At 43.4% G+C, this 14413-nt stretch overlaps 1 protein-coding gene across 1 annotated transcript in view; it reads right to left on the minus strand.

The window, feature by feature from the left end:
- The window catches only part of LOC145335765 (E3 ubiquitin-protein ligase TRIM39-like), a 56884-nt gene extending 42709 nt beyond the window's left edge, over positions 1–14175 (minus strand). Inside the window, exons 1-5 of the mRNA XM_080181488.1 lie at positions 13765–14175; positions 13581–13676; positions 13254–13487; positions 12684–12706; positions 11448–11563 (exon numbers count right to left, since the gene is read on the minus strand). Of these exons, the coding sequence (XP_080037614.1) occupies positions 11448–11563; positions 12684–12706; positions 13254–13487; positions 13581–13676; positions 13765–14175 (880 nt within the window). The remainder of the gene's footprint in view (positions 1–11447; positions 11564–12683; positions 12707–13253; positions 13488–13580; positions 13677–13764) is intronic.
- Positions 14176–14413: the final 238 nt, after the last annotated feature.

Genomic DNA, 14413 nt, shown 5'->3' on the forward strand with positions numbered 1-14413 from the left:
AGTTGAGGAGGAACTTCTTCACTCAAAGGGTGGTGAATCTCTGGAATTCTCTGCCCGTTGAGGTGGTGGAGGCTGCCTTGCTAAATATTTTTAAGATGCGGGTTGATAGGTTTTTGATAGGCAAGGGGATTAAGGGTTATGGGGAGAGGGCGGGAATGTGGAACTGAGACACGACAGGTCAGCCATGATCTTATTGAATGGTGGGGCAGGCTCGAGGGACTAGATGGCCTACTTCTGCTCCTATTTCTTATGTTCTTATGTTCTTATGAATGTACTACTGCTAAATTTGAGATGACACAAACATAGGTGGGAAGGCAAGTGCTGAGGATGACAGGGATAAAAAAAATTAGGTGTGTGGGTGAAAGCTTGGCAGATGAAAAATAATGCAGGAAAATTATGCAGTGAAGTTATGCGGATTAGTGGGAAGAATAAAGGAGCTGGATATTATTGAAATAGAGAAAGACTGCAGAAAGCTGCAGCACAGAGGGATTTGGGATCCTTGTGCATAAATCACAAAAAAGCTGGCATGCAAGCTCAGCAAGTGTTAGGGAAGACAAATGGAATATTGACCTTAATTGAAAAGGGAATGGAGTATGAAAATAGGAAGGTCTTGCTAGAACTGTACAAGTGACTAGTTCGACCACACCTGGAATACTGTTTTCATCCCCTCAACTCAGAAAAGACATGCCACCATTAAAAGTAGTCCAGAGAAAGTTAATTTGATTGATTCCAAATATGGCAGGATATTTTTATCAATCGAGGCTAAGTAGGTTGGGCCTGTCTTCGTTGGAGTTGAGAAGACTGAGAGGTGACCTTATTGATACATATAGGATTCTCAGGGGGCTTGACAGCTTGGATGCTGATAGTTCATTTCCCCTTGTGGGAGAGTCCACGACCAAAGGGCATATTCTCAGAGCAAAGGCTTATCCATTTAAGACAGAGATGAGAAGGAATTTCTTCTCTCAGAGTAGTGAATTCTTGGATATCTTCATGGCAGAGAGGTGTAAAGACTGGAACATACCTTTGGGGCTGAGAGAGACAGATTTTCAATCAGTAATGGAATCAGGGTTATGGAAATAAGGTGGGAAAATGGAGTTGGAGGATTGTCACATCAGACCAGTCCTGATCTCATTGAATGGCAGAGCAGACTCAATGAGCCAAATGGCCTACTTTTGTCTTATGATCTCATGATCTTACGTAAGGCGATCAAAATATTGCACATTCCTCCAAATGCAGCCTCACTAAGGCCCTGTATGCTTGCAGGAACAATTTTTTATATTTGATTGTCCTTACAATAAACACTAACATTCCATTTATATTCCTAATTACTTCCTGTAAATGCAGACTAACGTTTTGTGATTTTTACACCAGGACATCCAGATCCCTCTCTACACTAAAGTTTTGAGTTTCTCAGTGCGATATCAGACCAGACCCCAAATTTGTTACAATATTGGATGAGGCTCCATATTCGGTTATGTTCAGAATAGGAACAATCAACGTTTTTTTTGGTGCACAGAGCAAATTTGAAATCCCAGTTACTGAAGAAGGGTATAAAGCCATGAGATTCAATAATTTGAAAGAAATAGAAAAGTTTTTGAGACAGCGTCAGGGCATAATGGTTGGCAATGCTGCCTCACAGCTCCAGAGACATGGGTTCAATTCCAACCTTGGGTCACTGTCTGTGTTGAGGTTTGCACGTTCTCCCTGTGTCTGCATGGGTTTCCTCCGGGTGCTCCCGTTTCCTCCCCACATCAATGATGTGTGGATTAGGTGGATTGGCAATGTTAAATTGCCCCTTTAATTTTTGTGTGTGAGTGTGTGCCCTGTGATGGATTGGTGTCTTAACACCCTGTGCCTGTCGGCATTGTCTCTGACTCGCCAGGACCCTGAATTAGAGTAAGTGGGGAAGTGAGGAATAATTTTTTCTGTTAAAGAGTCAACAAAAAAAACAGTTAATACTATATATCTTATACATGAATAATGAATGAGATAACCATGAATTAAAAGGAAATCCTAATTACTCACTAAGAGGATAAAGCCATAAGATTCCATAATTTGAAAGAAACACAACGCACAGTGGTGCATTGGTTCAGCTGCTACCTCACAGCTCCAGGCACTGGTCTCACACACTCCTCAAACCTCATGTTAGATGACATGACCAAGGCAGAACACACAGACTTTCTCAAAAATCTGTCCAAATGCCAATGATCACCATTCATTAAAAACCTTCCATAAATAATGGAGAATTAGGTGACTGGCATTAATGAGGAACAACAAGATGCTTTTATGCTTCAAAGAATAGTAGAAACAGAGAAATGAATGAGATTTGAAGTAGATAAATTTCCCCAGACCTGGTGGTCTCTTTCTAAGATGCTGAAAGTAGTGACTGTAGAGAAAGTTGATGCATTGGTGGTTATCTTTCGAAATTCTACAGACTCTGGAATTGTTCCTGCAGATTGGAAGGTGCAAATGTAACTCCGATGTTTAAGAAAGAAGGGAGAGAGAATATGGAGAATGAAAAACTTGTTAGTCTGACATTAGTCCGAAGGAAAATGCTAGGATCTATAACAAATGATGTAATAACTGAACACTGAGAAAATAATGGTGAATTTGGGCACAGCCGGGATTTCGGAAAAAGAATCAGTTTAACAAACTGCATAGGAACAGGCCCTTCGTCCTTCCAATCCTGCACCGACCACGCTGCCCAACTTAACTAAAACCCTCTACCCTTTTGGGGACCATATCCCTCTGTTCCCTCCAATTCATGTACTTGTCAAGACGCCCCTTAAAAGTCACGACGGTATCCGCTTCCACTACCTTCCCCGGCAACCCAGTTCCAGGCACCCACTCTCTGAGTAAAAAATTTTTCCAGATCAATTTCCATCTGCCGTCTTTCCGCCCAAGTCTCCAACTGCTGTATCCCCTGATGGTCCTCATCGCTATCCACTCATCCACCAACCTTTTCGTCATCCGCAATCTTACTAATCAATCCAGTTACATTTTCCTCCAAATCATTTATATATATTACAAACAGCAAAGATCCCAGTACTGATCCCTAAGGATCACCACTTGTCACAGCCCTCCTTTCAGAAACTCACCCTTCCATTCCTACGCTCTGTCTTCTTTGACTTTATCCACTTTGCTAGTTCACCTCTGATCCCATGCAACTTTAGCTTCTGCACCAGTCAGTCATGAGGGACCTTGTCAAAGGCCTCACTGAAGTCCATGTAGACAACATCCTACTCTCATCAGTCATCTTTGTCACTTCCTCGAAAAACTCAATCAAGTTTGTGAGACACGACCTCCCCTTCACAAAACCATGTTGGCTCTCACTAATACGTCCACTTATTTCCAAGTGGGAATATATCCTGTCTCGAAGGATCCTCTCCAATAATTTCCCTCCTGCTGAAGTAAAGCTCATCGGATTGGAATTACCTGGATTATTCTTGCTACCCTTCTTAAACATAGGAACAACATTAGGTATTCTCCAATCCTCTGGGACCTTCTCTGTATCTAGTGAGGATGCAAAGATTTCTCTCAAAGCCCCAGCAATTTCCTCCCTTGCCTCTCTCAGTATTCTGGGCTATATCCCATCAGGCCCTGGGGATATGGAGGGCATTAGATATGACGAGGGGTCACTGGAACAATGGAGGTTGAGGGGCGAATTGACAGATTATGAGCGGCATAGATCGAGTTGATATTCAGAAGCTTTCTCCCAAGGTGGAAGAGTCAATTACTAGTGAGCATAAGTTTAACTCGCAAGGGACAAGGTTTATAGGAGATGTACGAGGTAAGTTTTTTTACACAGAGGGTGATAGGTGTCTGGGACTCTCTGTCGGAGAGGTGGAAGGAGATACGATAGTGGCTTTTAAGGGGAGTCTTGACAAATACATGAATAGGGTGGGAATGGAGGGATATGGTTCCCGTAAGGGTAGGGGGTTTTAGTTCAGTTGGACAGCATGGTCGATGCAGGCTTGGAGGGCGAATGGGTGTGTTCCTGTGCTGTAATTTTCTTTGTTCTTTGATATGTTGACCTTCATCGTGAGAGGATTTGAGTATTGGAATGGGGATGTTTTGCTGCAATTATATAGCGCATTGGTGAGGCCACACCTGGATTACTGTGTGCAATTTTAACCTCCTTATCTGAGGAAGGATGTCCTTGCTACAGAGGGAATACAGCGAAGGATTACCAGGCTGATTTCTGGGGTGGCAGGTCTGTCATATGAGGAGAGACTAAGTTGGTTAGGATTATAGTCACTGCAGTTTAGAAGGGTGAAAGGGGATCTCATAGAAACTTTAAAATTCTAACAAGGTTAGACAGGATAGATTGGTAAAGAATGTTCCAAATCGTGGAGGAGTCTGGAATGAGGGGTCATAGTTTGAGGATAAGGGGTAAACCTTTTAGAACTGAGGTGAGGAGAAATTTCTTCACCCAGAGGATGGTGAATCTGTGGAATTCACAATAACTGAATGTAGTTGAGGCCAAAATGTTGTGTAATTTCGAAAAGAAATTCGATATAGTTCTTGGGGCTAATGGATCAAGAGATATGGGGAGAAGGAGGGGATCAGGATATTGAATTTGATGATCTGCCATGATCAAATTAAAAAGCAGAGCATGTTTGAAGGGCCAAATGGCCGACTCCTGCTTCTAGTTTCTATGTTAACTAGAGAACTATATGGAGTGGCAGTTATCTGTCAACCACCTGAAATCAGTTTGTTCATGAGTGTTAATCAGTGCAGCAGGAAGGAAAACTAGCAAGCGACTCAGCAGAGGGTCTATAAATAAGACACACCTTGCAAAATGCATGGCCAGTAATAGGTGCATGAGACAGGTGACTGCGCTGGACTGGGATGGAGACTGAGCGAGGGGCGAATCAGGTTCATGCGGGAATGAAATGCACAGGGGAAAGAAATGTGGTTATCACTGGAATTATTCTAAGTTAATTAAGTGAGTAATTTAATTAAATTTAAGTAGATATCATGAGGAACAATGCAAGACAGGTGTTATGTTGCAGTTGAGGAATGTGTGATTTTGGATGTCCAGGTTATCCATGACTAACACATCTACAGAAAGTGTAAGCAGCTGGAGGACTTCCAGATCAGAATTAGTGAGTTAGAGGCTGAACTGCAGACACTGCACAATGAAAGGGAATGGGAGAAATCCCTGGATAATTTAATCTGGAATGTGGTCACACCTCTTAGAATAGGGTCATCTGTTTTGGTCAGCAGTGAGTGACAGGAAGATGTGATCGAGAGTGAGACAAGGAAAGGGACTGAGCAGACAGTAATGGAGGAACCTCAGACTTTGCAGTTGTTGAAAAGATTTGAGGTGCTTATAATCTGTGTGGATGAAAACAAAGGCTGAAAAGTGAGTGAGCAGTCTAACCATGGCACTATGATACAGGAAGCCTATCAAGTGGGGGATAACAAACAGGAAGGTGATTGCAGCAGCGGACAATATAGTGTGGGACACAGATACCGATCTCTGCAGCAAAAGCGAGAGCCCAGACAACTCAGTTGCTTGATTGTACCAGAGTTCTGAGCTGGAGAGGAATTTTCACTGTAAGTGGGAGGATCCAGTTGGCATGGACTATTTAGGTACCAAAGACATAGAAAGGACAAGCAAAGAAGATTGTCCTGGTCCACTCCACTAATGGCCCATCAAGGTGATATTGTGGGCTGGGTGGGGACACTGAGGTTGGAGGGAAGTGGTCACACAAGCAGGGGTATTTGGGATGTCTGTAAAGGGCATAGTCACCACGAGAGGCTCAGTACAAATTAAGGAGCAGAACCTCAAAGGTAATAATCTCTGGATCATTACCTGAGCTACATGTAAACTGGCAGAGGGAAAATGAGATGGCAAAGATGAATGTTCAAAGGCTGGTGTCTGGATCATGGGCATTGGCACCAGTATTGGGGATATTGGTTTGTTTTGATTTGATTTATTATTGTCACGTTTCTACTGAGAAAAATATTGCTTCTTGCAGGCTATACAGATGAAAAGTACTCTTCGTAGAGCACATATGAGAGAAGGAAAGTATAGGATGCCGAATATAGTGTTACAGTTACAGATGGGGTGAAGAGAAAGCCACCTTAATATATGATAACACCAATCAAAAGTCTGATGGCAGCAAGGAAGAAGCTGTTCTTGAGTTGGTTTGTATGTATTCTCAGACTTTTGTATCTTTTTCCCGACAGATACAACAAGTTGGAAGAGAATATGTCCAGGGTGCACGGGGTACTTGATTATGCTGGCTGCTTTCCCTGAGGCAGCGGGAAGTGTAGACAGAGTCAACGGATGGGGGCTGGTTTGCATGATGGATTAGGCTGCACTTTGTAGTTTGTTGCGGTCTTGGTCAAAGCAGGAGCCATATCAATGCTTTCTATGGTGCATCTGTAAAAGTTGGTGAGAGTCATGGTGGTCATGCTAAATTTCCTAAGCCTCCTGAGAAAGTGCAGGCACTGTTGATCTTTCTTAACTATCGTATTGGCATGGAGGGACCAGGACAGGCTATTAGTGATCTGAACACCTTGAAATCTGAAGCTCTCGACCATTTCCACTTCCTCCCTGTTTTTGTAGACAGGAGCATGTCCTCCAATACATTTCCTGAAGTTGATGACTCTCGTTCATTTTACGACATTGAGGGAGATTGTCGTCACACCATATTGCCAGATTCTCTATCTCTTTCCTGTAGCCCATCTCATCATTGTTTGAGATTTGACCCACTACGGTTGTATCATCAGCAAATTTGAATATTGGGCTGGAGGGGAATTTGGCCACATGGTCATAGGTGTTTGAGGAGTATCGTCAGGGACTGAGGAAATAGCCTTGTGGAGCACTGGAGTTGAGGATGATCACAGAGGAGATGTTGTCACCTATCCTTACTGATTGCGGTCTGTAGAAAAAAAATCTAGGATCCAGTTGCAAAGGGAGGAGCCAAGCCATAGGCCAGGGAATTTCAAGATGAGTTTTGTCGGAATAATGGTGTTGAAGGCTGAGCTGTAGTCAATAAATAGGAGTCTGACATTGGTGTCCTTGTTAACTAGGTGATCCAGGTTTGAGTGTCGGGTCGGGGAAATGGCGTCTGCTGTGGACCTTTTGAGGTGATAGGCCAACTGTCGTGGATCCAGTCAGTCTGGGAGGCTGGAATTGATTCGTGCCATGACTAACCTTTCAAAGCATTTCATAATGGCGGATGTTAGAACCACCGGACGGTAGTCAAGTTAAAGTTTATTTATTGGTCACAAGTTAGGCTTACATTAACACTGCAATGAAGTTACTGTGAAATTCCCCTAGTCACCACAGTCTGACCCCTGTTCCGGTCAATGCACCTAACCAGCATGTCTTTCAGAATGTTGGAGGAAATGGGAGCACCCGGAGGAAACTCAAGCTAACACAGGGAGAACATGCAAACTACACACAGACAGTGACCCAAGCTGGGAATCAAACACAAGTCCCTGCTAACCACTGTGCTATCTTGCCTCCTCCCCCCACCCCGCACCTCCCCCCCCCCCCCCCCCCGCCCCCCCCAAACCCACCCCATGCTGCCTCATTGTTTGGACGGTCTACACCTGAACTGCTAGAATGAGTGTTCCAGGAAATTGCATAACACGGGAAGTAAAAAGGGCTTCAAACTAAACTCAGAGGGTAAGCTACCTTGAATATATGTGGCAAATCCAGGGGGAGATTCAAAGCAAGAAACCATCAAAATAATATGGGAAATGAGGATCAGAGAATAATGGGAATGGACAAAGAGATAAAACCTACGAATACACCAACAGTCAAGACTAAATCGTACAAAGACAATAAAAATATGAAACTAAAGGCTCTGTATCTGAATGCACACAACATTCATAATAAAGTTAACAAATTGATAACACACGTTGAAGTAAATGAATATGATCTGATAACTTTACGGAGACATTGCTGCAGGAGGAAAGGATAACATTGACTAACATTCAAGAAGAATAGAAAGTTAGGTAAAGGTGGATGGGGAGCACTGTTTATCAAGGGCCTCATTGGTGCAGTAGCTGGAGATGATCTTGGTTCAGGAGATCCGTTAAAAATTGGTTTGGAGATGAGGAATAGTAGGGGAAAGAAGTCAATAGTTGGAGTGGTCGACAATCCTCACAACAGTAGCCACAATGTGGGTCACAGATAAAGAGACAGTAATAATCATGGGTGATTTTCATCTAAAAATAACAGAAAAATTAGGCTGTAGTTGCCTGGATGGTGAGTTCACAGAATTCTTTCGAGAAAGTTTCTCATAGTGGAACATTCTGGAATTAACCAGTGAGTAGGTTATATTAGACTTGTCTTTGAGTAATGTGACAGGAATAATTAGTGAATTCTGAGCGAAGGCAGCACGCCGCCGCAGCAACTACAATATGATTGAATTTGAAATCCAGTTTGAAAGGGAAAAGAGAGGGTCTAAGTTCGGTATTTTAAACTTAAGTAGGAGCAACTATCTGGTCGTGAAAGCTAAGCTAGTCATAGTGAACTGGGTCCCCAGGCTTGGGGATATATTGATAGAGAAGCAATGGCAGATATTTAAGATGATATTTTAGAATATTCAGAATAAATATATTCCTACTAGAAAGAAAATCCCCAATGGGAGGACCCACTATCTGTAGTTCACTACCTGAGCAAAGATGAATGGCAGGTCAGATGACAGATCAGAATATAAAGGATGGCAGAGATCAAACCCCCACAATAATGTAGCAGCAGCAAAATCCAGTGTTCCCACACTAAACATAAGGAGAAGTCACATTGTCTGTACAAACTGGAGACATTTGATATAACTGGAGACTCAATACAATCTTGATCTTCCATTGGATGGTGATGCCCCACCCAGAGGAACAATCTATACAATTAATCCCTGGCCTTAAAGGGACCACTGGAAACCCTAATAGAAATGATATAAGGAGTTATTTGCTCTGTTTCCTTTCTAATATTTATACCGGAAACGACAACATCAAAACAGAAGACTTTATCATTATCAAATGCTTTTCCTGTGATCTTGTTTGGAAATTGGTTTCCTCATTTTCTACATTCAAACACAGACTGTTCCTCAAAACGATTCCACTGGTTCTAAAGTGTTTAAGCTCACACTGCAGGAATGAAGGGAGCTTTTGATGAGTTCTCTGTGACCAGGAGGTGAGTTATTTTTCTTACTCCTGCTTGCTGTTCCTTCCTCTTTCACTCCTGCTGTGTGTTCATGAGGATTTCTTGTCCCCTGTTCCCTCCTCAGGAATGAGAGAACATTTTCCCACACTGCAAACCCGTGGGAAACTGGACAGTGATTTTGTTCTGAAGATCAGCCCTCAGGATGGGTTGGGCCTCTGATCAAATTCATCGAGTGAGCCGTGGGCTCACTGGCTCACTACCTCAATGGAGTCACTCAAAAACTCAACCTCACTCAATCCAAACTGCCCTGTCATCCTCCCTATTCTAGATTTAAAGCTATATCTACTTTGATCTCGACTCTGTGACTGTGTGGAACCTGTGGACATTTATAACCACCCTTTTATTCCGGATCTTGAACATTTCAATAAGATCACCACATTCCACTGGAAACCCCTAGTTGTTTAAAAAGGGTAACAGGCAAAAGGCAGGAAATTATATGACGGTTAGTTTAATGTCTGTTGTAGGAAAAATGCTTGAATCCGTAATCAAGGAGAAAATAACGAGGCATCTTGAGAAGAATTGTTTGATAGAGCAGACGCAGCACGGTTTCGTTAAGGGGAAGTCGTGTCTGGCGAATTTATTAGAATTCTGTGAGGATGTGTCTAGTGCAGTGGATAGAGGGGAACCGGTGGATGTGGTGTTTCTCGATTTTCAGAAGGCGTTTGATAAGGTGCCGCACAAAACGTTGTTACAGAAGTTTAGGGGGCATGGAGTTGGGGGTAGGGTGTTCGCGTGGATAGGAGATTGGCTGTCAAATAGGGGGCAGAGAGTGGGTGTCAATGGGTGCTATTTGGATTGGCGGTTGGTGACTAGTAGAGTGCCCCAGGGATCGGTGCTGGGGCCTCAGCTATTTACCATTTATATAGATGATCTGGAGGAGGGAACCGAGTGTAAGGTGTCGAAATTTGCTGATGACACAAGGTAAGTGGAACGGCAAATTGTGCGGAGGGTGTGGGAAGTCTGCAGAGGGATCTAGATAGGTTGAGCGAGTGGGCGAGGACCTGGCAGATGGAATACAATGTTGGCAAGTGTGAGGTTATCCACTTTAGTAGGAATAATGGTAGGAAGGACCACTACTTACAGGGCGAAAAGCTGCAGCATGCTACGGTGAAGAAGGACCTGGGGGTCCTTGTGCATGAGTCGCAAAAACCCAGCCTACAGGTGCAGCAGGTGGTCAGGAAGGCAAATGGGATGCTGGCCTTCATAGCGAGGGGGATTGAATATAGAAGTAGGGAGGTCTTGCTGCAACTGTACAGGGCACTGGTGCGGCCGCAGCTGGAGTACTGTGTGCAGTTTTGGTCGCCGCACCTGCGCAAGGATATTTTGGCCTTGGAGGGAGTGCAGAGGAGGTTCACTAGGCTGATACCGGAGTTGAGGGGGTTGAGCTCTGAGGAGAGGCTGAATAGACTGGGCTTGTACTCATTAGAGTTTAGAAGGATGAGGGGAGATCTCATTGAGACGTATAAGATGATGAATGGGATGGATAGGGTAGAGGTGGAGAGGTTCTTCCCACTCAGAAAGGACAGCAGGACTAGCGGGCACAGCCTCAATATAAGGGTGGGGGGGCCAGTTTAGAACAGAGTTGAGGAGGAACTTCTTCACTCAAAGGATGGTGAATCTCTGGAATTCTCTGCCCGTTGAAGTGGTTGAGGCTACCTCACTAAATATATTTAAGACGTGGGTAGATAGGTTTTTGGTAGGCAAGGGGATTAAGGGTTATGGGGAGAAAGCGGGAAAGTGGAACTGAGCCACTTCAGATCAGCCATGATCTTGTTGAATGGCAGGGCAGGCTCAAAGGGCTAGATGGCCTACTCCTGCTCCTATTTCTTATGTTCTTATGTTCCCTCCCTTATCCACTGCAGACTTGCACTTTCTGCATCCATCCTCTTGATTAAGGTATCGAATTCCACCAAACAGATTACTTGCTCTCTAATGTCTGTGTGTCTTCCTGATAAATGATGACAAAAAAAAATGTTTCCCACAATGACAGACGAGACCAGTCCAGTCTCCTGGAGCAATTCCATTTCACATCCTGAGATTGGTGCTCTGTTCCTCTGGTTATACAGATCCCTTCACTGCTTTGACACACAGTGCTGATGGCTTCAGACACTTCCCCAGAGGAACCTCAAAGAGAAATATGAGAATGGGGAGACTGCAGGTATTAACAACCGAAAATGTGAGTATTTAAGCTGGATCTTTGGAGCCCATTCAATATATTTACAACTGGATTGATAAGCAGGACAATTAATATGAGACTTACCGGGGTTAATGAAGTTTATCATTTCTCTCCATGCTCGGTACTGTAAAAGGTCTTTGTACTTTCTGATAGACAGGGCAGCCGCAGATACTGAGAGACTGGGAACCTCCTCACTAATCCTGTAAATGGTAAAAATGATGCTATGAATTTGTTTTTGTTCGAAGATTTTAGAACTTATTTAAATGGTCAAGTTTACAGCATTTTTGATGACAGAGAAAATGTACAAAGTGAAATGTTAATCTTGTTTCTCTAAATAAGAAAGGAGTAACTTTTAAATTCAAGGGCAGAGAATGGAAACGGCCATGTCCTGAAAAAGGTTCAAAACCTGATGGCAGACATCACAGACTGCAGGAAATGATAAATATTTAGCCTGTCCACTTGCAGTATGATAAACAAAGTTTGTAGAACAAAGACAAAGACTGAAAACATGCCAAAGCTGAATATCCAATTCTGCAATCCCTGGGCTCACAACTCTCCCAGAATCCAGCTCGCCTCTACTTCCGACACCTTGAACATCTCTGATTTCAGTCACTCCCACATTAGGAGCTGGACCTTCAGCTGTCGAGGTCCTGAGCTCTGGAATTCTCTCCCTGATCCTCGCTATCTTTCTTTCTTTTATCTTCCTTGAAGACGCTCTCTGAAATTTACCTCTATCATCCAAATTAATCTTTCCTTATTTGGCTCTGTGCCAATTTACTTTATAATGCTCCTGTGAAACTCCTTACAGTATTAATTTCCAATAAAGGTTCTATATGAATACAAGTGTTATGTTGTTAAGGACGCAGAGCCAATTTTTATTGAGCATAAACTTAGAATCCATTCTCCCTTTAACCTGAGACTTTCTCGGGTTGGTCAGGCTCCACGCAGGGACATGGGTGTCCCACTCCTTAGAAACATGGACTGCGCGGTTCCCTGAGAGTCAGTGGGAAGGTTACAGACACTAACAGCCAACATCGGGCAAGTGATCACTTTCGGTCTGATTGTATTATTTACACTTCCCTGTTATTTATTACAATATAGTTGAACAGTTATGTAAAATCACTGTAATGAGGTGAGTTATCATAAAGTTCTCGTCAGTGTGTGTACGCGGAGCTTATCATTTCCTGCAGTGTGTGATGTCTTGGTAACTAATGACCGAACATCGAAAGTTGTGACAACAACCAATAAATAAATACAAAATAACACTTCACTGAGTTTATTTTACCAAACTGCAGAGTTTCAGTAAAGAACATGTCCTACCTTCTCTTCCGACAAGCTTCCTCCTGAAAGAAATGAATCAGGAACAGTGAGGATGACAGTAACAGGTTTCAGGAGCAGTTAGACAGGCTGGTGAACTGAGCAGACTCAGAGCAGATGAGATTTCACACGGAAATGTAAAGTGATGCATTTTGGAAGGAAGATTGTGGAGAGTCAAATAAACTGGAATTGAACATCAGTCCTGCTCACAGACACAGTGACTCACACACCGTCCCAGACACACCCACACACTCACAACATGGAACTGGAACCGGATTACAATGGGAGTTCCAGGGATACATTGAACTCGGGAAACATGGAAATAATCACAAAGCAAGTGTGAAAATCAAGAAAACTCATTCTCAGGAGGTTACAGGAATTCCCGGGAATCTGCAGGTAGTGTGGGAGCCATCAGATCCGAGACAACAGGAAAACGGTTCAGGAAGGGACACACAATTCTGTTCAATTCAGTTAGTATTTTTCAGTAAATTCTATATTAATTTCACCATTACCATCAGTGATTTAGTGACTGTGTGACGTTTCCCTGAACTGAGCTGCAATATATTCCCTCACCTTCAGAAATATCAGCTCGTCTTTTTGCTCCATCTGTTTCTGCAACTTGGAGAGTTTCTCCTCAATAGAATTTAAATTCTCCTGAATCTCTCGAAGGTTTCTCTCCATTGATTCCAGAATCCCCTCCTCTTCTTCCCTGAGATCTCTGAGTAATCGCTGCTCTTTCTCAGTGAGAATCTGGCGCATTATAGTGAATTCGGATGTGATGTGGGTCTGCAGACTGCTCGACTGTTCCTGCCCAATGAAATGTGAAACATAATTAATGTCCCGCGATAAAGGGAACAAAACTAACCGAGATCCCAGAAAATCAGCACAGGGAGACCTTACCCTAAGTTCAGCAATCTCCCCTTTCTGTTTATGTTCCATTTCTAGAACCGCCGATTTCTTCTCCGTGAGAGAATCGAGGGCAGATTTGAACTGATCCTGGGATTGGGAGAGAAAATCACAGAATGAAAGTGCTGGATATTGAAAATGTGATAAAACAATCAGGTAAATAATATTTCCCTTTTACCTTGTAGATTTCAACAGCTTCTTTAATGGGCATGAAATTATGAGATTTGTGTTCCCGCGAATCTCTACAAATCAGACAGATCAATTTCTTGTCAGTTTCACAAAACAGCTTCAGTTCTTCCTGGTGTTCTTCACAGTGAAGTTTACTTTCCTTCTCTTTCGGATTCAGCTTTAATTGTCGAGCTTTCTCGGCCAGATTCGCTAAGGCCCGATTTACCCTGAGGTTTCTTTCCGGAAAATCCTCTCTACATTCCGGGCAGGAGTTCATCTCCTTCTTTTCCCAACACTGGGTGATACAGAAGCGGCAGAAGTTGTGTCCACAATCCAGTGTTACCGGATCAGTGAAGAAATCGAGACAAATGGGACAAATTGTCTCCTCGGTCAAACTCTGGATCTGTTGTCTGGAAGCCATGTTCACACTCAGCACTTCCTGATTCAAACCGCTTTCAGTTTCGGTGTTACTGCCGCACATCCTCAGTTCAGCTCTTTCCCGATGAAGTTCACTGCAGCACTCAGGGAATTATTATTACAGAGTGGGCCCTGTCCCCGCCACTTTCACACTGGAGATAACAACTGGCGCGGTCTCAAGGATAACGGAGGGAAATCATTGAACTCAGTCGGGGGCAGGTTGGGCTCCCGGGGATGTTGAC

Source organism: Carcharhinus amblyrhynchos, unplaced genomic scaffold, assembly GCF_965287045.1.
Source record: "Carcharhinus amblyrhynchos unplaced genomic scaffold, sCarAmb.v2.hapA scaffold_40, whole genome shotgun sequence".
In the NCBI taxonomy this organism is placed as follows: domain Eukaryota; kingdom Metazoa; phylum Chordata; class Chondrichthyes; order Carcharhiniformes; family Carcharhinidae; genus Carcharhinus; species Carcharhinus amblyrhynchos.